Source organism: Fistularia commersonii, chromosome 4, assembly GCF_037954325.1.
Source record: "Fistularia commersonii isolate RoL2024-O1a breed Wild chromosome 4, RoL_Fcom_v1.0, whole genome shotgun sequence".
NCBI lineage: Eukaryota > Metazoa > Chordata > Actinopteri > Syngnathiformes > Fistulariidae > Fistularia > Fistularia commersonii.
Genome location: NC_141287.1, coordinates 5,684,923 through 5,712,756, shown reverse-complemented (window position 1 = coordinate 5,712,756; position 27,834 = coordinate 5,684,923). Strand labels below are relative to the sequence as shown.

Here is a 27,834-nt window from a genome sequence, read left to right as displayed (position 1 = left end):
CTTTATTTTTCTTTCCCTGCAGAGACTCGGAGACAGCAGGTTTTTCCTGAGCAGGTCAAAGCTGAATTTCTGACATTTTTTCACGGGGTTCCTCCCTCCAGACCCCAGAGGAGCAGCACCGAGCCTCGGACATTTAAAAAAAAAAATAGGGGGGGTTAATCGCAGAGGTGGAGGTGGTGGCTGTTTTTGGAGATGCGACGTGGACTTCAACCTTTCCGCGGAGCGACTTTTCATCCGGATCCGAAAAGTCCAATAGTTTTGAATGGTCGCCAAAAAGAGCTGATATGCAGTCCCGCACCCCTCGGGGATTATATTCTGTGAACGTGTTCGTATGTTGGATTTTTTTTTTTTTGGTTTCTTTGCTGAGATGAATCTCCCCTGAAATCTCCCGACCGTTGTTGCATATGCTCCGATCAGTACCCTAGTTTATTTTCCACGGGAAACGGCATGCTGTGAAATGATCCATTTGGTGACTCTTCTATTCTTCATCTGGATTTTCATAGATTAACATTTTCAAATGCGCTAAAGACGCGTCAGCGCGCACCTCTGGATCCGCGCCCCCCCTCCTTCGGTGAGTGTTAAGCCTTCTTTAACCGGGCACAATGAGAGGGGGGTCTACTCTCTGTTTAGTTGCGATATATCTGCTAACCTGGACGAGCCGAGCGGACAAACAAACCCCCGGGCGGCTGCCGGCGCAGCGGCGCCCCCGGCTGAGACGCCCCGCGCTGGGCTCGATGGAGACGGACCGCCTTGACGCGCGGATGCGCCCCGGATTCGGATCCGCTATCTCGGTGCACAGTTTAACGGCGGCGGGAGACGTGCAGGCCGACGAGGCTGCTCCGGTTTACCTCCGGAGGGGAGCTTTGCAAGGCAGGACACCCGGAGGAGGGGAGGGGGCGGTCGCCGGCATCCGCCGCGGGACGCGCCGGATGCTGCAGGACGAAGCCGGCGTCGGAACCCGGGTGGGGAGGATGCCCGGCGGCGCGGGGTCTCCTAACCTGTTGGCCAGTTTCGCCGGGAAAAACCGGGTCCTCGTGATCTCAGCGCCCCACGAATCCGACGGATACTACCGGCTGATGATGTCTCTGCTGAAACCGGACGTTTATTGCGAGCTGGCCGACAGACACGTCCACCAGATAGTCATGTTTCACCAGGAGGGAGAGATGGGAGGGAAGGTCAGGAGGATCACCTCAGAGGGCAAGGTGATGGAGGAGCCCCTGGACAAAACCCTCATCCCCAGACTCATGAGCTTCCTCAAAATGGAGAAAGGTAAGACATGGTTTTGATTTTCTGTATAACCTTAAGTTTAAACCGGAAAGGAATATCCAAGGTTGGATCCTTTTCGCACCGAGGGAACTCAACGCGGGGTCCTCAGGGAGCGTCTCAGAAGCTCAACCGTTTGATTTTCCTCGCCTGCAGGTAAGTTTGGGATGGTGCTGCTGAAGAAAACCCTGCAGGTGGAGGAGAGGTATCCCTATCCCGTCAGGCTGGAGGCCGTGTACGAGGTGATCGACCAGTCGCCCATGAGGAGACTTGAGAAACTTCGCCAGAAAGGTTTCGTCCAGAAGTGCAAAGGGGCCGGTGTTGAGGGCCAGGTGGAGGAGAGAACGTTCACAGGTGAGACGGAACCCAAGAGAGACTCTGGGAGTGAAATTCTTTAGACAAAGACAGCAAAACCTCTCTCTGAGCTGTCCATCGGCAAAACCACATTTGAAAAACTCTTAATATAATAATAATTATAATAACATAGTATTTCATAGTAATATAAACCCCCTTTTGGATAAAAAGTGGTTTGTCTGTTGTTGCTACTAACCTACAAATAAGCCTTTGTGAGAGGAAATGCACCCAAATAATTGGCCAAATATTTCCTTATAAATTATAAATGTTATAATGCTATAAATATTCAATATAAATGTGGTTAATCTCTCCAAGCTGGTTCGGAATACAGAATTAGAATTAAATTTAATCCGAATTAAATTTAAATACTGATGTCTTATTTGTAGCAGTTCAAGCAGTTTGGCAAAATAAATAAATAAACAAATAAACAAATAAACAAATAAATAAATAAATCACAATTTGATAAATGATTGATTTTTTTTGATGTGGCAGCAAGATTGTGTATCTTCTTAAAGCGGGTCAGGCAGGTATAATAGCATTTTTCATATGATTGTATTCCATAATCTTGCAGTCTTTAAAAATGCATATAAAGTAAATATGAATATATAAAATTATTTTAGGTGCTGCAGATAAAATGGAGTTGATATGAAATGACTATTTAAATCTTGGTGTGACTATCAAGATGATTTTATCAAGCCACTATCAGTGCATAGGGCAATGTATAACAGAAGATCAGTGAAGCTCATGATTTTAATTTTTCATTTTATAATAATCTCAGACGGCGTTTTTAATGGGACCATTGTACCTTTGACCTGTGTGTGTGTGTTGGACTGTAGACTCACAACCAGATCGAAAACCAACCAAGAGAATCCTAAGAAAGCCAATACAGGCCTTAATACCGGCCACAGCTGCAACCACTACACCAGCAACAACCACAACTACAACCCAGCCCACAACTACCACCACAACAACCAAAGCAACAACAACCACAACAAAAGCTACAACAACAACTACCAAAGCCACCACAACCACCACGAGAAGAACCACCACCAAACGGCCAACCACCACCACCACCACCACCACCACCACCACCGCCCAGACCACAACCAAGGCCCAAACCACCGCCCTGGTGTTACCATTCCCCAGAACCACGGCAGAGTCTTACTACCACAATCGCAGAGACCGGGAGAGATATGTCGCCAAGACAACCCCTGCTGGCGACAACAACACCGACAAGGATCCATACGGCCGCAAGCAGACCGGTATCATTCCATCGACACGTAAACCCTCCAAGATCAAACCCACTAAGAGGAAGAATGGAGGCGAGAGGGTATGGCAACCTAAAGTGACGTTTTATCTCGTTCTCAGCAGAATCGCGGGACTGTTTATAATTGTCGGTTACCGACGCAAATGCCGTTTTAACCGTTTGGTTTTGAACGTTTCCTGCGTGTTTCTGCGAGTTCCTGGGTAAGGTTGCACCTACCGTTGACTCTAGCCTCGGGCCTCTGTTAACGCCAGTTTTTATTTTCATTTTTTTTAATTTTTTGTTTTACGCACAAGAGCATACAGAGGTTACTGTTTAGCAGGAGCTCTGTGCAGAAAAGGTCGGACTTTTTTTTCTTTTTTTTATCCGTATTAAACTGGTTGATTTCTGTTTGGAGCCTGCAACATCTATAATGAGCATATGTTTGAAGCTTGGAGCTACACCCCTAAAATCAAATCAAACGTGTTGCTGGTAACAGTGTGAGATGTAGGGAACAAAATCCATCATGGCCAGCAACACATCTGCTTCACAGTTGATTTAAAATTGATGCGAGGCTGCAGATGAGGAAACACAACGTAGGAATTGTACAATTTTGAAGATCTGTTTATGTAGCCTGAATGAACACACCAAAATGGCCAAAGCACACTTTTACCAAAAACTGCTACGGACTCGTGTAGATTGGCCATCAACAAACAGGTCAGTCAGAGTGACAGAATGCATATCGGATCAAACAATCGGTGATCAATCATTACATTAAATTACATTACCGTCATTTGGCAGACGCTTTTATCCAAAGGGACTTACAAAAAGTGCAATTCAGTCACCAAAGATCCGAAGTACCAGAGGTCAGAAGTCAGAAGTGACCACTCGACCAAATAGCCATCTCAGAACCATATACATACATACATTTATTTCTCCCTTTTTTTTTCCGGGGAGGGGGGCTAAGTGCGATTAGTGAGGTGGTACTTAGTGAAGAGGTATGTTTTCAGGTATGCTTTCAATCAGTACACTACAAAAAAAGTAAAGTAATTGGAAGTACTAGCAAATATATTTTCCTCACAGTGAAATTTCTCAGCCTTTGTAATGTAAATACACAGTACAGATATACTGTACAGTGCAAGAGAAGCCATCTTTTGTTTGCAAATGCCTCCAGGAATGTCATATCTGATATTCCCATTCCTCAGTGTCCAATGGCCCGACCTTGTTCCAACCTAGCTCCACCTAAGATAGCTGGTAGGAAGAGGGAACGGAGCAGATAACGTGTCAGAAGGATCTGCAGGGCAAATGAAACTTGAGGTTGGCAGGTTTGTCTGGTTGCCAGACAATGACACCATCTTTAAAAATGACTCAGTTGCTACACAGTTTAAAGATATGGGCTCGCTAAAACATTTTTAAAAGATGCTGGTGATATGACATGCTAGACAAATAGTCCAATCTCCTCTCTCCGTAGTGGAGTAGTGATATTTAATCATTGCCATAAATAAGTATGTTCGTTTCCATAAAAAATGCTGTTTACAATTACAGATCGATTAACCAGCGATCTTCATTTGTCCAGGTGTTGACCAATGAGTACGAAGACAAGTATGAGCCCAGCAAGCCGACGGTCCCAGATCCCGAAGAGACCGAAACCTTCACGGACACCATTCCCGCCAAAAGAGGGAAGGACAAGCACGACAAGAGGAAGAAAAAGATCGATAAGGTGTCCAAGAAAGCAGAGAGGAGAGGAGGAAAGCCGGGGAAGGAAGGCAAGAACGGAGGAAAGAAGAATGGAAAGAAGCTGTTGAAATACCCGGAGAAAGAGGACTATCCTAAACCCACAAAGAAGCCCACTCCTCCCCCGAAGGGATCTCTGGCCTCCTTTCTCGACTACTTTGAGAACCGGAGGCGGCTGCTGGTAAGGGCATGACTTCACATTATGTAATGATTCAAGCCTTATCCAAAGGGAACACAACTACTTCGAGCAATCGGCCAACTTAGAACTACAAGAGACTTATCTAGTTTATGAAAGTTTAAGATTCATTACGTCCGTCTTCGTCTTGTTGCATCATTTGCACAATTTTGAAACATGGCGGATGCCAAGCACATTGTCTCGCAACTCCCCCAAACAGATTTAGTTCCCAACATCTGGATAAAGTAACCTCTTGTGCAAGACGTCGGTTTAAGACTGTGGAAGTGAGTCATTACTCCGAATTTACAACATATACAATTCAACGAAAGGGAGTTGTTTTTAAATATCCCCAAATAAGATCTCAAGTCATTTTTCTTATTCCTATTCGCAGCTTTTTAATTTCCAACCGGTATTTAGAGAAGACTTCTACGGTATTTTACGGTGGGAATATTCCATTGTTGTCGATGGATGTTTTCCAGTCAAGCCTTCCATGAAAGCAGACAGCAAACTCCGAAGTTGCCGTCCTCCCGCTCGCTAACCAGCCGCACAGATGTGTGCCGACAGACTGGGTGTCTCTGTTTTGCAGCCGGTATAGATTCTTATCACAGCAATGCTGTGGGCAGGCCGGGGAAAATATTCCCCATCCCCCACTTACAGGTTAATGTAAACACCAACTCTGCAGCATTCTGTGCATATGTGCGGTTGTGTGTATCTGCTGCTGCTGCTGCTGCGTATGAACCCCCCACCCCTTCACCCGTCTCTCTCCAGCTGATTACATCCCCCAGTGAAGAGAACAGCATGTATGTGCAGCAGCGGGATGAGTACCTCGAGTCCGTGTGTGAGATGGCCATCAGGAAAGTCTCAATCATCACCATATTCGGTTCCCTGACTAACTCCACCATGAAGATCGACCACTACCAGCTGGGTAAGGAGCTCCCCCCGTCTTTCTCTTGTCAACGAGAGGTTTTGGCCGGTCGAACAAAAACGAACTCCGAAAAAAAAGGAAACCAAAGTTGTTTTTTTTTTTGTTGTGATTGCAAATTTGGAAGCGGGCATTTGAAATTTGTAACAATCGGTACTGTGATTTTGTCATTTGTGAAAAACTCTACATACATCGTGCACAGCGAGGCCTCAAAGGTAGGAGAGAAACATTGAGGGCAAAAAAGGTCATGTTGAAAAGTTCAGGGGCATTCCTGGAAAAGCAGGGGTCTCAAACTCGTGGCCAGCAGGCCAATTGCGGCCCCCGGACCAATATTTTGTGGCCCCCCTGCCTGAAATCAAATCTTTGTGTTGTTGTGGCCCGTGTGTTTTTTCTCACATGCATCTGGGGGTTTTATACAGTGGGTTTTAAAAAAAAAAGTGCAAGGAAAAAATGAAAAACTAACTTTGCAACGTATTTTTTGCGTCAAAATTTGAAAACAAAAAGATTTTTTGAATGAAAAAATTTCAAGAGACATTGTTGAAATGATCTTTTCTCTTCTTATTTCTGTAAAAACCAAAAAAACAATAGCAATAAAAAACGGCCAAAATTAAAAATATTAATTTAATAACCAGAATAACCTTGTAAACATGATACCTCCTCTTAAACATGCTACCAATCAATTTCCTAATAAATTCTTGTCCCAAATTTTCCCATAGTGACGAGATTTTCTCTTTTAACTCAACAATATTTGTGCAATTTCATCAATTCTTTTTCAATATGCATTTTTAATATTAATTTGTCATGTATTTTTTAGAGGAACAGTTAATTGCATATAAAGATTTTTATATGTACCTGTTTACCTCCTTTACACTAAAACAAAGGAAAAATTTGGGACTTAGTGCTACTTCTAGGCAATGATTTTCCTGGTCCGGCCCCCTTGACATCAAATTAGGATGCACGTGGCCCCCGAACCAAAATGAGTTTGATACCCCTGCTGTAAAGTATACACAACTCTGAAAAATATATAACTACTGTCTGTAATATATATAACTAAATAAGTTGTAACAAAGTTAAAACTTTGTTGAGAAATGCTGCCATTTATCATCATATCTTTAGAAATAATAGAAGATAGCTTTGCTCAGTCATCAGAGCTCATCGGCACTGGTAGCCTTGTGAACCCCTTTGAGAAATTGAGTTGCCGATTTACCTGTAAGTGAACCCGGCACTGTGACGGGTCCCTGGTTCGCTCCGACGGCGGTGCCTTTCTGTTTGGAGTTTCTATGTTGTCCCGGCCCTGTGACCGTCAGGCGACCAGTCCAGGGTAAACCCTGCTCCTCGTCCTATGACCGCTGGAATAGGAACTGAGAGTGCAGAATAAGCAGTACATAAAATTAATTCATGAATATATATATGTATATATTCATGTATATATAGAGAGAGATATAGACAGTGTTGGAGTCCCAACTATATATCCATCAAGACATAAAATAATTATTTCACATTATTAGATTACAATTCGGAGATGGTACAAGCTACAACATAAATGAAAGAGTGTTTTATATGTGACCTCTGGTTGAGACCGGCTGCCTATGCTGTTGGCTGCAATTTTTTACGCTAGGCTAACCGGAGGGAGGGATAGATTGTAACTGGGAACTGCAACAGGGAGAAGAACCGTATCACCTTCATAAAGAGATCCTTGCAAATACGAGGGGTTTTCCAGAAAAAGTTACCGCATTCCTTTAACTCTCCTGACTCTTTACAGTTCACTTGTGCAACAGCAGGTCTCTGAGTGGATTGTGATTCAGATTCATGATATCTAGATACAAGTGTTGTAGCTTTACTGCTTTTATTTTACAAGTCATCTCCTCATTCCTGCCTTATGTTTAACATCACCGCAGGGACGATGCGTTAATAATCATTAAATGACATTTGAGGTGTCTTACACTTACTGCTACTTGGAATGACCAGAGCAGAGGCAGGATCAGGATCTTGACATCAGACAGGTGAAATGGCATGTCTGTCCTGCGGCTTTTACTTACTGCAAAAAGGGGTGTTGTAATGCAGGACCCCAAAAAAGCAATGAGCTGAAACCTATAGTGCTAAAATCAACTAAAATCTGTAAAGCTTCAAAAATCAAGATGTCACCCTGATGTTTTTTTTTTGCTTGTTTTGTCATCATAACCGCTTCGCTAATCATTTCCTTTCACTGAGCGATGGTTATTGAACTTATTTTAAATATTCACTTGTTTTTGAATGTTGATATTCTCGTAACAGGTATTCTGACTTATTATGTGCTATATCAGGCACTCGCGAAGACGTAGATGTTTTCACAGATTTAGGTTGAGATTTTGGCGATAATCCATTTAGACCTATCATCGACCTCATGTCTTCACGCCCATTTTTTTTGCGATGCAGTGTGTGCTCGTCGCACTGTTTTTGTTATTAGACATACATGTCTTGCCCCTCTTGGTCCCTTGAAGGCGCGGGTAGTGCTGTCAGGGTGCATGCAATGTATCATCGTAAGCTTCGGAGAATCATGGAGATTCATTCATTCATCAACCAAAACAAATGCACTCTTACGTTCGTAGTTGTTTTTGTTTCTGTCTCAACGTCACGATAGTTAAAAATGACTCACGATAGTTAAAAAATCCCCCCCCAAAAAAGTCCAAGAGTCCTACTCCCACGCTTTCTTCCACCCACTGGAAAGAGGGCTTGTTAACGTACTGTAAAAACAGACAAGTAGGTCTTTAAGTGCCAGCTCTCTCATTTAATTTTCAATGATCTCATCGGAGTGGAGTTAGTTGATCCGCCACTGCACTGCGTTCAATGTGGAACGTGACGTTCGCGTCGAGTTCCACGTTTCTGTGTGAACTTGGCCCTTGTCTGCGTTTTCCGTGTTCGATTCATATGTCTTTCACAGCTGAAAATGGCTGAAATTACCACTAGTAATACATTTGTGGTTAGTGTGTGTGTGTGTGTGTGTGTGTACATGGGTGTGTGAGGGGTACAAACACTCATTGAGGGAGTGTGATTAAAAGCTTTGCTAAATGCCAGCCACAGTTTATTTCCGAGACATCCGACCCTGCAAGATTCCCGGGAATAAAAGCTTCTCTTTGTCAGTTTGTCCCCAATTCAGTCTGCTCTTCATGGCACAGTCGAACGCTGTCAACACTTTCTTTTAAAGGAACATTGTTTTCCGCTCGGTAATTGAAAACACATTCTTAACCGTGATGTCTCACGCATGTTAGTGCTTTTATGGTTTAATTGATGTGTAAACATTCGAACATCAATCACGATTGTGCATGAATTGTTGATCCGGGGACATCTGACAGCTTCCTGACAATACTTAATCTATGTGCACTATAATGGCTTTTGTTTGAAAGATTCATTTGACAGTCCTCTAAATAGTAAATGTCAAATTCGCATTTTTCACTAAAACTTACTGGAGCTCAACATCAGTCTTGAATCATTCTTAGATTTTAAAACTCCGTTTCCCTCTTGGGATGAATAAAGTACTAACATAATGCGTGAGGTGTGGATTGAGGACTTATTTTACAAGAAATACCTTTACACGCTTTCTGGTTTTATGGAAACAACGACCAAGCTAAAACTTTTCAGATGGGCGTAACGAATGCAAGTTAATGGGTGATAATTGCAAAGTGAGATTTTATATGATTCATAAAACAAGAAGTATTAATAAAGCAATATCGTTCGAACATAAGACATTTATGCAGTCTATATATAAATATATATAATTAGTTTTTCTTGATAATTAAGCTGATTATAATAATGTCTTGGCAACATTTGGGCACTCCAGTGATCCTACACGTTACCAAGCAAATGGTTTCAAAGTAAATTAAGAAAACAGGTTATATATCATTTAAATTCGAACATTAATGCTTTACCAATACTTGTTGTTTTTTATGAATTGTATAAAATCTCACTTTGCGATTATCACCCGTTAACTTGCATTCATTACGCCCATCTGAAAAGTTTTAGCTTTGCTAGTTGTATCTATAAAACCGGAAAATGTGCCAAGGTATTTCTTGTAAATTTACCTTTTTATCCTAGAAAAGATCTAGAATTTCAGGAAATAGCCCCGTTGCTTCCAGCCAGCGGTATTATTAATGTGAAATCACGTGAATCTCTATGTCTCCGCAGAGAATGACAGGCCGATGAAGGGACTTCGACAGGAAGACCTGGTGAACCAGGATCTGATCACAGAATTAAGGAAAGAGTTCAGCATGGTATATGACGACTTTTACATGATCCTCACCGATACAGACATGAGAGTCAAGGTGAGTGTTTGCAGCTTCTGTCCAAATCCTTTGCTTCACACGAAGGTGCCCAAAAGTCAAAATATATATCGACCGAAATAAAAGTTGCTACGGTAACAGTGGGAGGCACATGAACCGATGTTCGGCTTTGTGGCACTGTATCCTTAGGCAGCCCTGTCATTCTCATCAACGCAAATAAATAAGCACATAAATATGATGCTGATAATCTTTTTTGCGAGACTCCTGCAAACAGCGTCCACTGTGGATTCCCAAGTAACTTTATTCAAATTATTGTAAAATGAGGAAGTCAGCGAATATAAAACTATCAATTAGGACATTACAAGATGGTTACAGAGCAGTTTGTGGCAAACATAAACAAATGATGAATGTTTTTTAATCGCATATTGTGTGAATATATGTGTTCAGTCAAAGGGGACTCTTTTTACATTTTAATCCCACTTTTTGTGTTGTCCTTTTTCGCTTGATTTATTTATATGAGCTATTTTTCCCTGCGGCCCTAATGTTGGTCTTCTGGCGCTCGGCCTCTATTTAAAGGTTAACCACTCGACTGCTCAGCAAAAATTCACCTTCTCATTCTCTTTGAAGGTGGACTTTTACCACTGAACTACCAATGCGCTGCCCACACACTGCCTTCATGAAAACACTGTTTTAATTCACAAATCATGACATTTGCCCAACAGCTGTGTGTGTACGCGTATATGTGTGTGCGTGTGTGTGTGAATGTAAATGTCAGGGCAAATCACCAGGTTGTTTTTGGACAGATTATCAAAGAGGTAAGTGTTCGCCCCTCTGCTGACGGGGGCAGAGACAGGGAAGTCTGTGAAAGAGGATGTGGGTGTGAGCATGAGTCAGAAGGTGGTGTGAAGGAGGTGGAGCGTCCCGTGCAGCTGCTTCACTAGATTTTGGAGGAATGAGGACGTGTGTTTACTGCTTAATGACCGGAGAAGGACGACTTATCTTTCTCCTAAACAAACTGGACTCTGAGGTGTTCAAGAATGTGATATGGGTGATATTTATGAACATTTTCATCTCATCAACCCAGTGGAACGGCTTTCTTCAATACTTTAACCTCCTGCGACCTCCAGAGTCCTCCAATGGGGACAACTTGACACCTCATATTTTCATTTAACCCAACTTTGACTTTCAATTAAATTCATAAAAACAAAATGGAACAACTGCAGGAGGTCCAATGGATAACAAACTAAAACACATTCACTATTATTTGCTTTGATGAATTGTTTTCAGTTCATTATAATGTAACAGTTGGAATGCCCGTAAAATAAAATCGAAAATGTGGCTTTAATTATGTTTTTCCTACCAGGGAAGTAGCAGGTTGAGGGCCGTGTAACACCTCTGTGACCGGTGTTAGACATATTTTAACAGTTTGGTGTAATTATTAAAGCATACAATATAAGAGAAACTACCAGCATGTGGCAAAATGGCTATTAGTCACAGAAATGTAACCCCTCTTTAAGCCCTGATGATTTCAAACAGTTTGGAGACTTTAAAACAGGAATAACAAATAAAAGCTCCTGAGGTCATATAGTTCTGTTTTCTCATGCCGCATCAGTCAGCCGTTTCCACAAGCAGTTATTTATTTTGCAGATTCGCCAAAGTTCATATCAATAGTGCTTCACTGTGTGTTCTTTTGCCAGCAATCCTACGAGGTACCCATTGCCATGAAGGCAGTATTCAACTATATTGACACCTTCTCCTCCCGCATTCGGGAAATGGAGCAGCAGAAGAGAGATGGTGTTGTTTGCAAGAAAGAAGACAAGCCCAGGTCGTTGGAGAACTTTCTCTCCAGGTATTGTTTTCCTGAAAAAAAAAAAAAAAATCAAACGTGGAGGATAGCAGATCTAAGTGTCTTAGTTTCGCTGAAATAACAGCGGGCGGTTCCCATTAGACTGTTTCCTCTTTTTCTATTTCAAACATCTGCTCCCGTACTCGGTAATCAGCTCAGCCACAATTTATAGCACTTTTAAGCGGCTTTCGGCCAATTGCGGCGGCATGTTTTCGTTCCGCAGATATCAAAAGCAACAAAATCCCTTGGTGTTCCTCCACCGTTAGTCAGTGCTGTCACATACTTTTTGTTTGCACTAGAAAGGCTGTCTTTTATTGCTATGGAGACCCAAATTTCAGCTTCAGGTCACAGTGCAGAAATCTGATTATAATTTGGGGTTGTCACCCTCTGACAGTAATCACAGCATTAGAATATACGCTTCTCAAAATGAGGTTTTTGCTGCAGCAGTTTAAATCCAAGCAAAACTTTGATGATTGTAGGTTTCGTTGGAGGCGTCGTCTGTTCATCATCTCCACCCCCAACGATGAAGAGTGGGCCTACCAACAGCAGCTCTATGGCCTGAGCAGCCAAGCCTGCAACCTAGGTTAGTAACCTGCACCGTACTGGTGTTCATCCCGTTTCTAAGGTGTGATAAGGCTGTTTGGATTATAGATTGTCAGTTCACCCAAAATTAAACATGAGTGTAACAACGCTGCTTTCCGTTGATTGAATAATTTGAATAGAATTTATACAACAACAAGTTCATATTTTGGCCTTTGTCGGGTTGACATAGTACAGCAAGAGAAACAATAATAATAATATTACGGTTATATGATGATTATTATCGTTAATGATACTACCACTACTAATAATAACAATACATTTATTCAGACACCTCATTCAACTCTCAAGGACACCGTACAGACATATACCCATACACAAAATACTAAGAGAAACAATAAAAATAAAAATAAATAAATAAAAAACAATAAAAATTAAAAGATAAAAATAAATTAAAACAAAAAAGTGACAAAGTGGACTAAAAAGAAATTAAAAAACAAGATATGTTTATATGGTTTTACACATAGACACACTCATACATGTATATAAATGTGGTATATACTGACACATATAAATAAACAGCTAAAAGTGACAGAGCAGCCGGGGTCAGGTGGAATGAGCTGCTTTAAGTCAGTTTATCTTGTAAATATTTACAGATCATAGTCCAATCTTTGGGTTCCAAGCCTGCCCTTCTCCCCATATGTTAACAGTGAGATGATATGTGATAATCCCCCCAGCACACACACACACAGACTGATCCCTCCCCTAACACTCACACACACACATGCAGAACTTGCTGGGATGGATGCATGCTGATTAATAGGGGGTGAAGGACCAAGTTTAGATGGGAAACTCTCCCATTCAAATAAACTGTCAAATCAACTGGGTGTGACCAGCATGGGTGTGATCATCTGACATGTGATTTGTGTGTTTCTGAGAAGTTCAAGTTCCATCGGCTTCCACTCTGTGATGTGCACGAAATACCACATATGAGAGGCTCACGGTTACAGAAGGACTTTAGCTCAAATCCTTCCCATTTGTCTGGACCAAGAAAAAGTGGGTAGGGTTTGTATAACTGCAGAGGGCTGTTGGTTTCACACACCCAAAGCATTTGCTGGACAAAGAGGACGACACAGAAATGAAGTAGAGCATATACTACCACATTTTTCTGCTAATGTAAACATCTTGCGGTCGCAGTTGCAAAGACACGCGAAGGGTTAAGCGTGGTCTCATATATTGTGTATTTTAAGCTTCTTCGTCCGCAGTCACGTGTTACTGGACATCACTGAGCACAGGATGAGTCATCAGACATCTGAAAGCGTTTTACTCAATGTTAAAAAATACTTGGAGAATGATGTAGGAATGTTGACGTGGTGTTTTTTTAAAAGGCTGAAAAAGGCAACAAAAGGACAAAAAATGTGATTTCCCCTGGTAATGTACCGCATCTTTTTATTATTCAAAACTGTCTTTTTGTTTCCTCAGTGATAAATAATAAATAGCCTGTGAGACCCAAAGTTCTCTTGAGTCAACTTTGGGTCGAAAGCCCTTCCCTTATGGGCTTTTAATGTTATCATATAGATTATCAGTGTAGTGAAACAAAGAATATATTCAATTCAATGATTTGAAGAAATAAACAAACAGAAATCTCATTTGTATAAGACTTCAGAGTTTAACCAGTATCCCACCCATTTGAATATATTATACTCCATTTAAGGCATACACACTGTCAGGGATTGCACCTTAAAAAATACCTCTTGGATACACACAAGCACTTGTGAGGAGCTCACTATTGTTCCATAATGCCTCATAAGTTCAGGCCTCATTTTAATACGTTAAGCACAAAATCTACTGCATCTGCTCAGGCACTTTTACCCGATCAAAAAAATGCACCCGATCAAAACTTTGTTTTGAGATATTTAATGCATAAAAACAAATTTCAACTATGTAATATATAAAACGGAACCCCCGCAATGAGTTAAAGCTGGGTTACTGTGAGTTTCTGCACTACATGGAAAATCTTTATTTACCATATTCCATATACCATATACCATATTCATACTCTGCCTCAGGACTTGCTGTAGTCAGATAAAACATTTAAAACTGACGTGCTGCTATTCTGTCTTTATGGAGCACCTTTAGAAACTCCACCTGTTGTTCCACAGTTGTTGGAACCATGTTGAAAGGGTTTCAGACGCCGTCCCAGGGAAGGAGGGCATTTTCAAAATGCACCTAACTGCAGATTGGATTAGTTCCCTGTCTGTCACTCCCAAAACTGAAGAGATTCAGGGGAGCGGAGAACACGTTTTCCTCCTGTCCTTATGTAACCCATTACAGGATCTCCTTTCCATCTCCGTTTCCCCCATTGTTCTCGTTGCTTCCATAAGTTTTTACCCCTGACGTCACTCCTAAAAGCCAATGCTGATTGGATGGACGTTGCCAAGCCTTGTAAAATGAGGTGCCTCGTAAGGTTTCACTGCAGCAGGAGACATGAGATTGGACTCGTATCGGAGTCACTTGAGACACTGTGACAGTCGATGTATTGGAAACCGACTCGTATTTTGAACGCAAGTTCAAAAGATCACCGCCTATGGGTGTGGCTGACGTATGCTGTGCTAAATGCTATCAAATTCTTATGAGGAAAACCTCTCGCATTCGAATTTCCCAAATTTATTCAGATTAGTGTCTAAGACACGGTGATGGTTTCCTCAGTGATTTGTTTCAGCCTTGTGAGAAGATGCAGAAAGTGCAGGTAAATAACAATATGATGACAACACACGCTTTTGTCACTCATCTTTAATTATCAGAGACAGAGTATCCAGGTAGTTTGCGATAGCTAATATGGTTTATTAAAGTTTATTAAAAGATTTTGTGTTTTTCACCTCAAAAAATCACGGGGAAAAAAAAGTTTGTCCTGCTTATCAGCATGCCCAGACTTGTGTCTGTGAGATTCTTTCTTCTTTTCCTGTGTTGCTCTTGGCCAGTTTTGGGCCCAACGTCGTTCTATGCCTCCCCATTCCAGACAAAAGCCTGTCCTGCTGACTGGGCTGAAGGCCTGAGAGGTTTGATCCTGGTATTTAGCACTGGGCTCTCACCAAGTAAAGCCACCGCTCTTCTTTGTTTAATATGGGCTTTCTAGCCTCAGAGCGAACGGCTTTTTGGCTGGACTCGTCGGACCACCGTGTTCTCCCTTTACCTTGAGTCCGCTGCTCGGTCTGTTTCCACTGCTGAACAATAGTGAAAATCTTGGACAGGCGGGCAGACGAAGTGATAATAAGCAAATGGCTGTGTTGTAAACATGTTGTTTGATGTCAGATTTGAACGCTATCTTTCCAAAAATATGTGCATTTTTTTTCTCCAGTGTTTGTTAATGTTGTGGTTTACTCCCATGGAAACAGGTTTGAGGCACATCGCCATTCTGAAATTGATGGGAACGCAGCTACCAGATATGGGAGGCGTGTTGGAACTCTACCCTTTCAATGGTAAGAGCTTTACCCAACTTAGCGTCTTTTTGAGATTTTTATCCCGTGCTTAGCAGGACGTGGTCATTTTCTCTGAAAACCAGCTTTTACTCCTCGTGCCATGAGTCACAAACCCCAGTTCCAGTAAATCCAGAATTCATTGGACAAGTGTTTCATCGTCTTACCTCATCATTGTTCTACCATATGGTAAATGGATGGAGGCTCAAGTGGCCTCTTATCCCTCCAACATGTCTCCAGAGGTATCTGAGAGATGTGCTATTAAGTGGCCTTATTTCCATATCCCTCCCCTCATACAACACACTGGATGTTTCTCAAGAGACCTCTTTTGCTGAATGAGGCTTTAACTTTGGCTCTTGGGGAATTGGAAACCACAGTTGGGCTAACGCAAGATGATTGAAAGCAGAGCCATCGCCAGTTGGATAATGCTGTTAAGCTTCTGCCTCTGACAATTTCAGTTTTCAAATGAGGGACAGAGGAGGTTAGACATATCTGCGAGCGTTTGCCTTCTCAGCCCTCATGTGAAGATGTTAAAACAAAGAAAAAACAACACCATAACAATTCAGTTAAAGGGCCATCAAGTAAAATAAGCACATGGTTTCCCTTGTTGTAAAGGAAAGCCCGGTATTAATAATTTTAGGTCTAAGCTTATCAAAAAAATGTTTTTAAAGATCTTATTCATCGACAAGCAACGACGAACGTGCAACTTTCACGTAAAAGGCAAAGATAGTGTGGAAGGGAAAGAAAACAAAGCAAAAGCTCTTGGGTGGTAAGGCCAAGGCCAAAGGTTTTGTTTTCAGTGATGTAACTCTTCGCTCTGCTCTGTCCAGGGAGTGCTACGGTGGAGCGCGAGGGACTCTCCGCCACTCTGGTGAAGGACATAAGGAATTACTTCCAGATTAGCCCAGAGTACTTCTCCATGCTCTTGGTAGGGAAGGATGGCAATGTGAAGTCCTGGTACCCTTCGCCTATGTGGTCCATGGCTATCATTTACGAGCTGGTGGACTCCATGCAGCTGCGCAGGCAGGAGATGGCCATCCAGCAGTCGCTTGGCATGCGCTGCCCTGAAGACGAGTACGGCGGTTACGGTTACCACCAACATGGCTACGATCATGGTTACCAAGATGGCTATCACCAGGGCTATGGGTATTAATGGGCTTGTAGAAATTGCAACTCAGGTGGTTTAGACATTGGTTGTTCCTTCTTCAAACATTTTTTTTTTTTTTTCACAAATTCTACACTGAGCTGGTGGAGATGACAGAAGGTCCTAGATATTTTTTATCTTTTGTAGGCACTAAATGGAAGCCTTAAACATATCCTATAGCATAGTGTGCTAAATATTCTAACCGACGGTAACTGGGGATTGGCTTTGAATCGAGCTTCATGGCAAATAAATGTATAGATGTTATAGATGAACCTTGAGGTTTGTTTGGGGGTTATGTTGTACTTTGTATCTTGTTCTGCATTTGCTTTGGGGTTTGTTTGTTTTTTTAGGGGGGGGTTGTTTGTCTTGTTTTACATTTGTGATTTTATTTAGGTCAACCTGCCTTATGAGGTACATAACATAGCCTTTTCATGTCAGTTCAGACCTTTATTTTGTAGATACCAGGCTAAGATATGAAATATATGTATTTATTGGACATCCGTTACATTTAAAGTGCAGTTATCAAGTTGACAAATTATAGCTCTTACATTAAGTTTCTTATTTATACTATATTGCTTTGTATGTTTTCTTAGTAATGTCTTTTGCCTAGAGTGTAAACTTGCCTTCCTGACTGTGTATGAAGGCAGCAAGTGTTGTTGCCCTCTTAAAACATTTCAAATGCTGTGCAATGACCTGACTGACTGACAACCTTTCCACTTTTAAGATAGATCTCCTCCTTGTGGCCCAACAAGATAATTAAAGGAAATACTTTGCTTGACAGCTGTTTTGTGAATGACACATTTATTAACACTTTTTAACCTCCATGACATCGTCAGCCAAGGGTTCCTTATCACAAACAAAATATACAGAAAAAAAAATGAATAAAAGCCACTTTTTTCTGTTTTGTTTCCAACTACATATATTACTCTGATGTCAGAAATTTCTGCGATGGAAGATTTAAATTAAATATGAATATGCAGCTGCCCCTGGATATTAGTATAAATGCAAAATATAAACACATTTAATGATCCCTTGAAAGAAAAATTACTAAATCATTCTGACAGAAACTTTTAACATTGCCTACATGCTTCTTCCTTGTCATGATTTGTAACCTCACTATAGATATTTCAGGCACCTGCCTTATTCATTTTCAAACTGCATTAACATATTAAGTAGCATGTATGCAATTTGACAACTTGCATAGTAAGTCCTATGGCACAATAAGCAGAGAAATATTTCACAGTTGTTACACACTCACAATGTGACATAACTCCTATTGGTGTGTGTGTTGTGCTCCCAGGATATCAAAGATCAAAGACTACCAACAGTGGATCTGATTCATGATTCAATTTCTGTAGTGGGAGATAACAATTTTCATTAAAAAATTGAAAGATCATTTTAGTAGCAACAATTCAGATATTTTTGTCCACTTCATTCATAGCATGTCTTTAGTCAACCTCTAGCAGTCAAACAGCTGAGAGTGGAAAATACCATTGACCAGTACACACACTAGTGTGTGACTGGTGTTTCTGTCATCACGGCACAGGGCATACTATGTAAACACACACGCAAATTTCCAAATCTGCACAGAACAATTGGAGAAAAGTTTCAAGAGTGTCTGAGTTCTTCACACCGCCCAATATTGTTGTGTACGTATGTGGTTTCCCCCGCTCACCGCCATTTACTGAATTACTACACCGACACAGTTGGACCATGTAGGACGCCACATCTACTGTGCAGATCTTTATTACTGACCGCCACGTCAGCGAACCACAGGTCGACTACAAGGATGACTCCTCAGATTCGCTATCTGTGTTTGTCTTAGCCAGGAGCTCCAGCTCTTCGCCGTCCTGCCACAGAAAATGCATGTTAGTAAATCAGCAGCGGTGAATGCTGGTGTATATCAGTGATTATTATTCAGTATCACCAGCGAAACCAGTTTGGTAACATTGTAAAGTATAGAGATAGAACATTCTCAGAGAAGGAATTCAGAACCTATCACAGTTGCAAATACTAAAACAGTGAAGTTATTTTGCTGCTTCTGTTGCAAGGAAATAAAGAGGCTATGCGAGATCACATACACAGAGGGTTCCTCAGGCTCAGACAGGGAACTGTCGTGACGACTGTCACACAGCCCTGTGAACTCCAGCATCCTAATAACGCCAGTCTAGCAGCGTTCTATTTTTAAATCTAATAGACAACTTTGGTCAAATGCACCGAGAGCCCAGCGTAGGGCCGGCTGCTGAAATCATAACACAGTTGAGTTTCCTTCTGCTCTGAAGACATTATATTACAAAGGAACACAAGCCACAGTTCTATCAGAAACCTTGGTACGCGTGTCGGCGGGGCTAACATGAGGAAAGGCGAGGGTTATGTAAGAAAACTGTGACTTATGGAGAATGACATCTTTTATGAATCGTGACCTACCCCTCTGGACCTCTGTAACACCTCTCCGTTGATGACCCGCAGTTTTTCCTGCTGGAGGCTATATTCCAGATCCTTGGGCCGACTGGCGTTGTAGATAAAGATGGCCAGCAGGACCGTGGGAGCCTGGAGGAAGAAGTCCAGCGAAGGGCGGAAGTCAAACAGGAAGTGGGAGAGGGTGGTAACCAGAACAGTGGTGATCTGGCCTGTCAGCACGTGGAACATGTTGTCTCTGAATTTCAAGATGAAGGCCACAGATAGACCCAGGGCAGCTGGGAGAGAGGAGGGAAAAAAAAAAAAACAGATGTTTTTAAAGAAAAATGACCAAGTTAAGGAAATATTTATTTTCATACATATTCCCCCATGGTAATATTCAAAACATAACCGCCAGCATATTGCTCTGTGCATTTTTTGTCATTAAAACCACTTTTACTAGCTTTTACTAAGTTACTCACCAGTGACCAGCACCAGACCCAAAGAGTAGACATTATGACCATGGAGGATTCCGCAGTGAATTGTGAGACCCCGCATCTCACTCCCAAGCCCGAGGGTCAGACCGTTGAACACCACACCATAGGTATATCTACCGCACAATGCAATGTAGCAATAGACAGGGATTAGAATTGAAAAATGAACACCGGGTTTCTTCTGCCTTATTGTCTGTTGATCTGGGGAGCTTCTCACAATTTAGTGTTCTGGATAAAGATGCTCTCTGTGAGCTGATCTCCCTCCTTCAAGATCTTCTCATTGTAGATGTTGGCCATGGCTGATATGAAGCACTGGAGGAGGAGCAGGATGTGACCCACACCCAGAGACCGAAGCTTTCCTGCCACATGGTCCCTCCAGGCTTGTCCGGGCAAAGACAACAACCACGATTCACTGGCACTGCAAGGCATAAGGTAATATGAACATACAAAGACTACCTTATCAATGTCAAGTAAGTTCAGTGCATAACCGTATTTATATATTTATGTAACATTATGTATATATATGTGTACATGCACACACACACACATGCACACATACAGTGGGGAGAACAAGTATTTGATACACTGCTGATTTTTCAGCTTTTCCCACTTGCAAAGCGTGTACTGGTCTATAATTTTTATCACAGGTACTCTTCAACTGTGAGTGACGGAATCTAAAACAAAAATCCAGAAAATCACACTGTATGATTTTTAAGCAATTCATTTGCATTTTATTGCATGACCTAAGTATTTGATCACCAACCAACCAGTAAGAATTGCATCTCTCACAGACCTAAAAGCTAAGAAAACCTTCCGTTCTTCACTCATTATCTGTATTAACTGCACCAGTTTGAATTCCTTACCTGTATAAAAGGCACGTGTCCACACACTCGGTCAAACAAACTCCAACCTTTTCATAATGGCCAAGACCAGAGAGCTGTGTAAGAACATCAGGGATAAAACTGTAGACCTGCACAAGGCCGGGATGGGCTACAGCACAATAGGGAAGCAGCTTGGAGAGAAAACAACTGTTGGCACCAATATTAGAAAATGAAGTTCAAGATGATGGTCAGTCTCCCTCAGTCTGGGGCTCCATGCAAGATCTCACCTCGCGGGGCAACAATGATCATGAGGAAGGTGAGGGATCAGCTCAGATCTACATGGCTGGACCTGGTCAATGACCTGAAGAGAGCTGCGGCCACAGTCGAAGAAAACCATTAGTACCACACTACGCCGTCACGGATTAAAATCCTGCGGCGCATGCAAGGTCCCCTTGTTCAAGCCAACACTTGTCCAGACCCATCTGGATGATCCAGAGGAAGAATGCTTTTTGGTCTGAACTCCAAAGAAGAAGGATGAGCACAACCCCAAGAATGCCATCCCGACCGTGAAGCACGGAGGTGGAAACAGCATTCTTTGGGGATGCTTTTCTGCAGAGGGGACGAGACGACTGCACCGTATTGTGGGGAGGATGGATGCCGCCATGTATCGCAAGGTCTTGGGCAGCAAAATCCTTCCCTCAGTGAGAGCCCTTAAGATGGGTCGTGGCTGGGTCTTTCAGCATGACAACGACCCGAAAACACACAGCCAGGGCAACTAAGGAGTGGCTCCGAAAGAAGCATCTCAAGGTCCTGGAGTAGCCTTGTCGGTTTCCAGACCTGAACCCAAAAGGAAATCTTTGGAGGGAGCTGAAAGTCCATATTCCCCAGCGACTGCCCCGAAACCTGAAGGATCTGGAGAAAATCTGTATGGAGGAGTGGGCCAAAATCCCTGCCGCAGTGTGTGCAAATGTTGTCAAGAGCTACAGGAAATGTCTGATTTCTGTAACTGCCAACAAAGGTTTCTGTACCAAATATTAAGTTCTGTTTTTCTGATGTATCAACCTCTACATCAGGGGTCGCAGACTCAACGCCCGTCGGCCAATTGCGGCCCTCGGAACAATATTTTGTGGCCCCCCTGCTTGAAATAAAATCTTTGTGTTAGTGCGGCCCACGCCTTTTTTCTCTTATGCATCTGGGGGTTTTATACAGTGGGTTTAAAAAAAAAAAATAGGCAAGGAAAAAAATTTTAAAAAGTAACTTTTCAAGTTAATGTTTGCTTCAAAATTTGAAAACAAAATGACTTTTTGATGAAAAAACATCTAGTGACATTGTGAAAACGATCTTTACTTTTCTTATTTCTATAAAAAACAAAAAAACGATAGCAAAAAAAAAAACGGTCAAAATCAAAGATTGATTTAATTAACCGTATTAACCGTACCAGAATAGCCATCGTCAGCCTTGTAAACATTATACCTCCTCTTATACATGCTACCAATCCATTTTCTAATAAATTCTAGTGGCAAATTTTCCCACAGTGACAAGATTTTCTCTTTTAATTCAACAATATTTTTCGGGTGTAATTTCATCAATTCTTTTTTAATATTCATTTTTAATATGATTTCATCATGAATTTTTTAGAGGAATACTTCACTACATTTTAAGATTTTTATAATTTACCTGTTTACCCCCTTTACGCAAAAACAAAGGAAAAATTTGGGCTTAGTGTTACTTCTAGGTAATGATTTTCCTGGTCCGGCCCCCTTGACATCAAATTATGTGGCCCCCGAACCAAAATGAGTTTGACACCCATGCTCTACATGCTTTGCAAGTGTGAAAAGCTAAATAAGTAGTGTATCAAATACTTGTTCTCCCCATAGTATATAAATATATATATATTTTCATATTTCTTTTAAAATTGATTTTTAATAAACTCATTGGTTTTTATTATACCCTGTCTTCCACTTTGTTACCTGCTGTTTCTCATCTGCTCCAGGAGTTGTGTGTAGAGCTGGCAGGAGTTTGAGGAGGGAGTCAGGGGGTTCGAGTGGAGACCTGGAACGGCTATGGATTTCTGGCTCCCGCCTGATCCTGTCGTCAAGGAAACGATGGACAGGAAGAGAATCACTAAGGCTGCCCACTGGACCCAGGACAGGCGCCTCCTGGGTGGATGAGGAGGGAAACAAACAAATAAAAGCACACATGGGGTCAAACAAATGTCATTTCCAGATGACACCAGCCACCAGATTCAAGGAAAGGAAGGAAACACTGGAGTAAAATGGAAACTTTAACTAGCATATAAAATGAAATATTCAATAAAAGCCAAAATATAACGGTCAGTTAGCATTTAAATGGGCAGTGAAAGTATTATTAAAGTGGATACAATGGGATGTAGACTGAATTACTTACTTTAGTACAATTCTGAAGAGTACAGCTGTGGTTAAGATGACAAAGTTGGAGAACAGCACTGCCATGGCCTGGACACAAGGCAGAGTCTTTGAGCAGCATACCTTGTAAAACTGGCTTCTTTTTTCTTTTTTTTTTTACCAAAGAGAGTTTGAAAAGTAATCTACAAGCTGGTTTAGATATTATTAGAAAATATTACACAGGTATCATTTTTTTTGGCAAAATATGTCTTAACTCACAGGCTGCAGGTAGGTCATGACATAGAAGATGATGAGATTGTCGAGAAAGTAGAGGAAAGCAGGGATGGCCCACTTCAGACAAGTGAGGATGGAGGAACTCGAGGAGCAACACAAGTCCTTGCATGGCCGTCCCTCTGAAGAAACCAGAAAAAGAGCAAAACAAAATCAGCCTGAACACAAATGCAAAGAAAGAGCTCACTGTGCTTCAATTGTGTACCTTGGATTAAGATTCTGACTGACATAATCAGACAGAAGACCAGTTTGAGTGCTTCTGCGAGGAGATTGACAGATGCTGGGATGTAGTCATATCTGTTCTCTGGAAAGTGAAAAAAGTGCAATGCTAATGTTTCAGTCAAAACACTGAACGTTGCAACAGTGACCTGAAGTTTAAAAGAATGAATGCTTTAATCTAGTAGAGGAAATTAGTATCCCTCTAAGTCTCAGTCACCTGCATTAGCGGATAATTTTAGCAGAACGATGCGGCTGGTCCCAAGGGTTACAAAGCCTAAGCCCAAGGCCAGGGTGTAGGCTGACGGACGGGAGCACAGCCTGGGGGAGTAACTTCTGCAACCCATGGCCTGACTGAATGCGGTCGAACCTGCTGGAACAAAGACATGAAGTGTTTTAAACTACAGCACACTAGGGACATTAAGGTCCTGGTTCGAAAGCATAGGAAGCATTAAAACATGTTCTATTTGTATATCATGGTAGGGTTGGGAATAAGTAGGTAATAAGTATATATCGGTATATATACTAGAGTACTCAGGTCCTAGTAAAAATTACAGTTTGGGAGATAACTCATATTTTGTGTTTTAACACTTTATTTAATTGCTGATCATTTCCCCCAAAGGGTTATTTTAAATATAGCTTTTTTTCATTTCATAATTGGTAAGGAAGGAGAGCAGGAAGGTCCGTTCAGAAGCAGAGAGAGATGAGGAAAGGCAAGGGTCTGGGACTGAGAGTAGGGATTTTGAAAATTGAAACAATGACAGGAAACGGTAGAGTTGGCTGACATGATGCAGAGAAGGAAGGTGGATAAACTGTGTGTCCAGGAGACCAGGTTGAAAGGTAGTAAGGATAGAAGGTTAGGAGCAGGCTTTAAGTTGTACTATCATGGTACTTGACAGGAAGAGAAATGGAGTGGGAGTTATCTTAAAGGAGGAGTCCTCTTGTTTGAGGATAGAGAGAGAAATGTATTGACAAATGCTGAAGGGGTGATGGGAAGAGGGAAAGAGTGCTTTGAAGGGCTGATGAATGAGGAAAATGAAAGAGAGGGTAGGGTAGAATAGGTGACTATTGTAGACCACAAAGTTGCAGAGATTAGTAAAAGTGGCATTGAAGAGGATGAAGAGTGGAAAGGCGGTGGCTCCTGATGATATACCTGTAGTGGTATGGAAGTGTCTAGAAGAGGCAGCAGTAGTTTCAGGCTAGATTATTCAACAGGATTTTAGAGAGCTAGAAGATGCCTGAGGAATGGAGGAGTGTGATGGTGCCCAATTTTAAGAATAAGGAGGATGTGCAAAATTGCAGTAACTACCGAAGGATAAAGTTGATGAGCCGTACAATGAAGTTATGGGAAAGAGTAGTGGAAACTAAACTGACAGCAGAAGTCAGCATTTGTGAACAGCAGTATGGCTTCATGCCTAGAAAGAGTACTTTAGGTGCAGTATTTGCTTTGAGAATGCTAGTAGAGAAGTCCAGAGAAGGTCAGAGGGAGTTACGTTGCACTTTTGTAGACCTAGAAAAAGCATACGATAGGGTGCCAAGAGAGGAGCTCTGGTATTGTATGAGGAAATCTGGAATGGCAGAGAAGTACGTTAGACTGGTGCAGGACATGTATGCCAGCTGTGAGACAGTGGTGATGTGTGCTATAAATGTAACAGAGAAGTTCAAGGTGTAGGTGGGACGCCATCAGGGATCAGCTCTGAGCTCCTTCTTGTTTGCAGTGGTGATGGACAGGCTGACAGATGAAGATAGACATGGATCTCCGTGGACCATGATGTTTGCAGATGACATAGTGATCCGTAGTGAAAGCAAGGAACAGGTTGAGGAAAATCTTAAGATGTGGAGGTATGCTCTGGAAAGGAGAGGAATGAAGGTTAGTCGCATCAAGACAGAATATATGTGTGTGAATGAGAGGAACCCAGGTGGAACAGTGAGGCTACAGGGATAAGATAAAATAAGATATGCTTTATTGATCCCCATAGGGGAAATTCTTTTGTCACAATAGTGTAACAATTTCAGCATCAATAAATATGGGTATAAATATATAAATAGGGAGTGGATTAAGAAATTCGAGGATTTCTAGCACTTGGGGTCAGCAGTTGGGAGCAACGGAGAGTATGGAAAAGAGGTAAAGAAGCAGGTACAAGTAGGTTGGAATAGATGGAGAAAAGAGTTTGAGGCACTATGTGATAGAAGACTGACAGCCACAATGAAAGCAAAGTTTACAAGACAGTGATGAGACCAGCGATGCTGTATGGTCTAGAAAAAGTGAAAATGATGAAAAGACAGGCGGCACAGCTAGAGGTCGTAGGTTGATGTTGAGGTTCTCTTTTGAAGTGACCAGGATGGATAGGATCAGAAATGAGCCTATCAGAGGAACAGCGCATGTTAGATGTTTTGGAGAGAAGGTCAGAGGAGCCACACTGAGATGGTTCGATCATCTACAGAGGGCGGATAGTGAATATATTGGTAGTTGGATGCTGGAATTGGAGCTGCCAGGCAGGAGGTCTGGAGGAAGACCAAAGAGAAGATTTATGGACGTAGTGAGAGAAGATATAAAGGTAGTTGGTGTGAGAGAGGATACAGAGAATAGGGTTAGATGGAGAAGGTTGATTCGCTGTAGCGACCCCTGAAGGGAAAAGTCGATCGGAAAAGAAGAACTTCTACGATTGTAGCTCTTAATTCCAAATTATATATGAGTTGGAGAGACAGACTTTTAAAAATGTCCCACCTGACTAGTATCAAAAGCCAATGTAGTATTGCAAACACCAAATCCAAATGTAATATCCAAACTCCAATTCCAATCCCTATGTTGTATTATTTTCCAATTTGTGTGTGTGTGTGAGTGTGTGTGTGTGAGTGTGTGAGTGTTTTGACTTTTTTAGTGATCCTTGCACGGTATTGTGAGATAAAAGATATTACTGGTTTGGGTGGGAGCATCAGATTCAAGCTCACTAGTGCTAGCTGCTGGGTGGATGGCGGTATAACAGGTTCTCAAAAAACAAAAAGTAATGTAGAAATTAATAAATGAATTGAAAAAAAGTGAAGATAGATGCAACGACGCATAGACGGGGAGATAGTAAATAGTAGTAAGTGTGAACATGGACCGGTCAAACAGGGAAATCCAAGCTTTCGTTTCTAAAATTTGGACTTCGGAGGGTGTAAGTGCATTTACGCTGTATGAGGTCAAACCCCGTCTTAAGACATCTAAACAGTAAATTGGTCCTGAGCGCCTCTAATGCGCAGGATTCAATTTAAGAATTGGATGGACTTCAACTCCAGCGTCGCTAAATTAAATTATGTAAGACTGACGCTTCTGGACAAATTACCCAAAACGCCGCAGTTTAAAGAGAAAAGCATAAATACAAAAGTCGTTTATTTCTTTGCTCCGGCGCTGTAACCATGCAGTGAGGACTAACTTTACATTATTCTAATACGCACAGAAAATAAAAATCATTGCAACGAGACCTACTTGTTATTTTCCTGTTTTGCAAGCCATGTCTGAAGTCTGTATTTCTACTTCCTGTATCCCGACGCGCAGGCGCAGTTGTGTGGTGACGTCAGAAACACGGCAGGAGGTCCGCAAACGTCGCAGTGTCTCTGCTTTCGAGAGTAACAGTGTCTCTGTTTATAGTCGAATTAGATCATTAAATGCGATTACATCAGAAAAGTTTTGGTTTTAACAGGCTGTTTAGGTAACACGTTATATTATTACACCGATTTGGTTATACTGATTATAACCAAATTAGTTTTGCCTAATTACCACTAATAATCATGTAATTGCCAGTGACACACAACAAATGGAACGAGGTCCTTCAAAGGTTCTTTTTAATCTGTCTTTACATCATTACATCGGTGTGTGTGTGTGTGTGTGTGTGCGCGCGCGCGTGACGTTACACTAATGTGTAAACTTAGTAAAAAAATATATATTCAATTCCCGTCCATTCTATATCTGTAGAGTGAGTTGTTTGTTTTTGATAAAATGTCTTAAAATAGTTGCTGTTTATATTGCAGTGTCTGAATTATTATTAACGTTGTCAAAAAGTGGTTAATCAATTGTTAAAGAGATGAGTTTCCATGACATGATCATAGCTGTTGCTTTGCCTTACACTCACTGCTTTGGAAATACATAAAGCTTGATTGATTTGTTGACAATCCTTTTTTCTGGATAAACAACTATATTAGTGTAAAATGTTGTCTATTTCACATCAACTGTGGTTGCTGTGGTATGTGCAAGTGTTCAAATCACCTTGAGGTATTTGGAATACATTTTAAAAAAATTGTAGGGATTACAATGCTTTA

General features: G+C 41.6%; 2 protein-coding genes across 4 annotated transcripts; one reads left to right on the top strand and one right to left on the bottom strand.

Annotated features, from left to right (window-relative positions):
- Positions 1 to 17,727, top strand: ccdc80 (coiled-coil domain containing 80). Its single transcript, XM_086144869.1, has 10 exons — positions 1 to 1,269; positions 1,420 to 1,617; positions 2,454 to 2,947; positions 4,437 to 4,775; positions 5,538 to 5,694; positions 9,853 to 9,989; positions 11,645 to 11,796; positions 12,273 to 12,376; positions 15,729 to 15,812; positions 16,640 to 17,727. The coding sequence occupies exons 1-10, from the start codon at positions 603 to 605 to the stop codon at positions 16,960 to 16,962; spliced, it is 2,655 nt and encodes an 884-aa protein (XP_086000995.1). The 5' UTR covers positions 1 to 602; the 3' UTR covers positions 16,963 to 17,727.
- Positions 17,380 to 27,062, bottom strand: slc35a5 (solute carrier family 35 member A5). 3 transcript variants are annotated; one of them, XM_086144870.1, is made up of 10 exons: positions 27,005 to 27,062; positions 23,756 to 23,908; positions 23,525 to 23,623; positions 23,308 to 23,441; positions 23,072 to 23,139; positions 22,636 to 22,824; positions 20,062 to 20,262; positions 19,833 to 19,960; positions 19,381 to 19,649; positions 17,380 to 18,803 (listed from the first exon to the last, which is right to left on the bottom strand). In XM_086144870.1, exons 2-10 carry the CDS (start codon positions 23,880 to 23,882, stop codon positions 18,735 to 18,737), a joined length of 1,284 nt encoding a protein of 427 aa, XP_086000996.1. In that variant the 5' UTR covers positions 23,883 to 23,908; positions 27,005 to 27,062; the 3' UTR covers positions 17,380 to 18,734. The 3 variants fall into 3 exon arrangements, with proteins under 3 accessions (XP_086000996.1, XP_086000997.1, XP_086000998.1); XM_086144871.1 differs by having other exon boundaries at positions 23,756 to 23,905; positions 27,005 to 27,058; XM_086144872.1 differs by lacking the exon at positions 27,005 to 27,062 and adding an exon at positions 24,689 to 24,828 and having other exon boundaries at positions 23,756 to 23,905.
- Between the last annotated feature and the right edge of the window lie 772 nt (positions 27,063 to 27,834).

Coding starts and splice junctions, on each gene's coding strand:
- slc35a5 (XM_086144870.1), bottom strand. CDS start 23,882: ATGGGTTGCAGAAGTTACTCCCCCAGGCTGTGCTCCCGTCCGTCAGCC. Junction 20,263..22,635: donor GAGCAGATGAGAAACAGCAG/GTAACAAAGTGG, acceptor TATGCCTTGCAG/TGCCAGTGAATCGTGGTTGT. Junction 19,650..19,832: donor GGGTCTGGTGCTGGTCACTG/GTGAGTAACTTA, acceptor CCTCTCTCCCAG/CTGCCCTGGGTCTATCTGTG.
- ccdc80 (XM_086144869.1), top strand. CDS start 603: ATGAGAGGGGGGTCTACTCTCTGTTTAGTTGCGATATATCTGCTAACC. Junction 1,270..1,419: donor CTTCCTCAAAATGGAGAAAG/GTAAGACATGGT, acceptor CCTCGCCTGCAG/GTAAGTTTGGGATGGTGCTG. Junction 1,618..2,453: donor GGAGGAGAGAACGTTCACAG/GTGAGACGGAAC, acceptor GTTGGACTGTAG/ACTCACAACCAGATCGAAAA.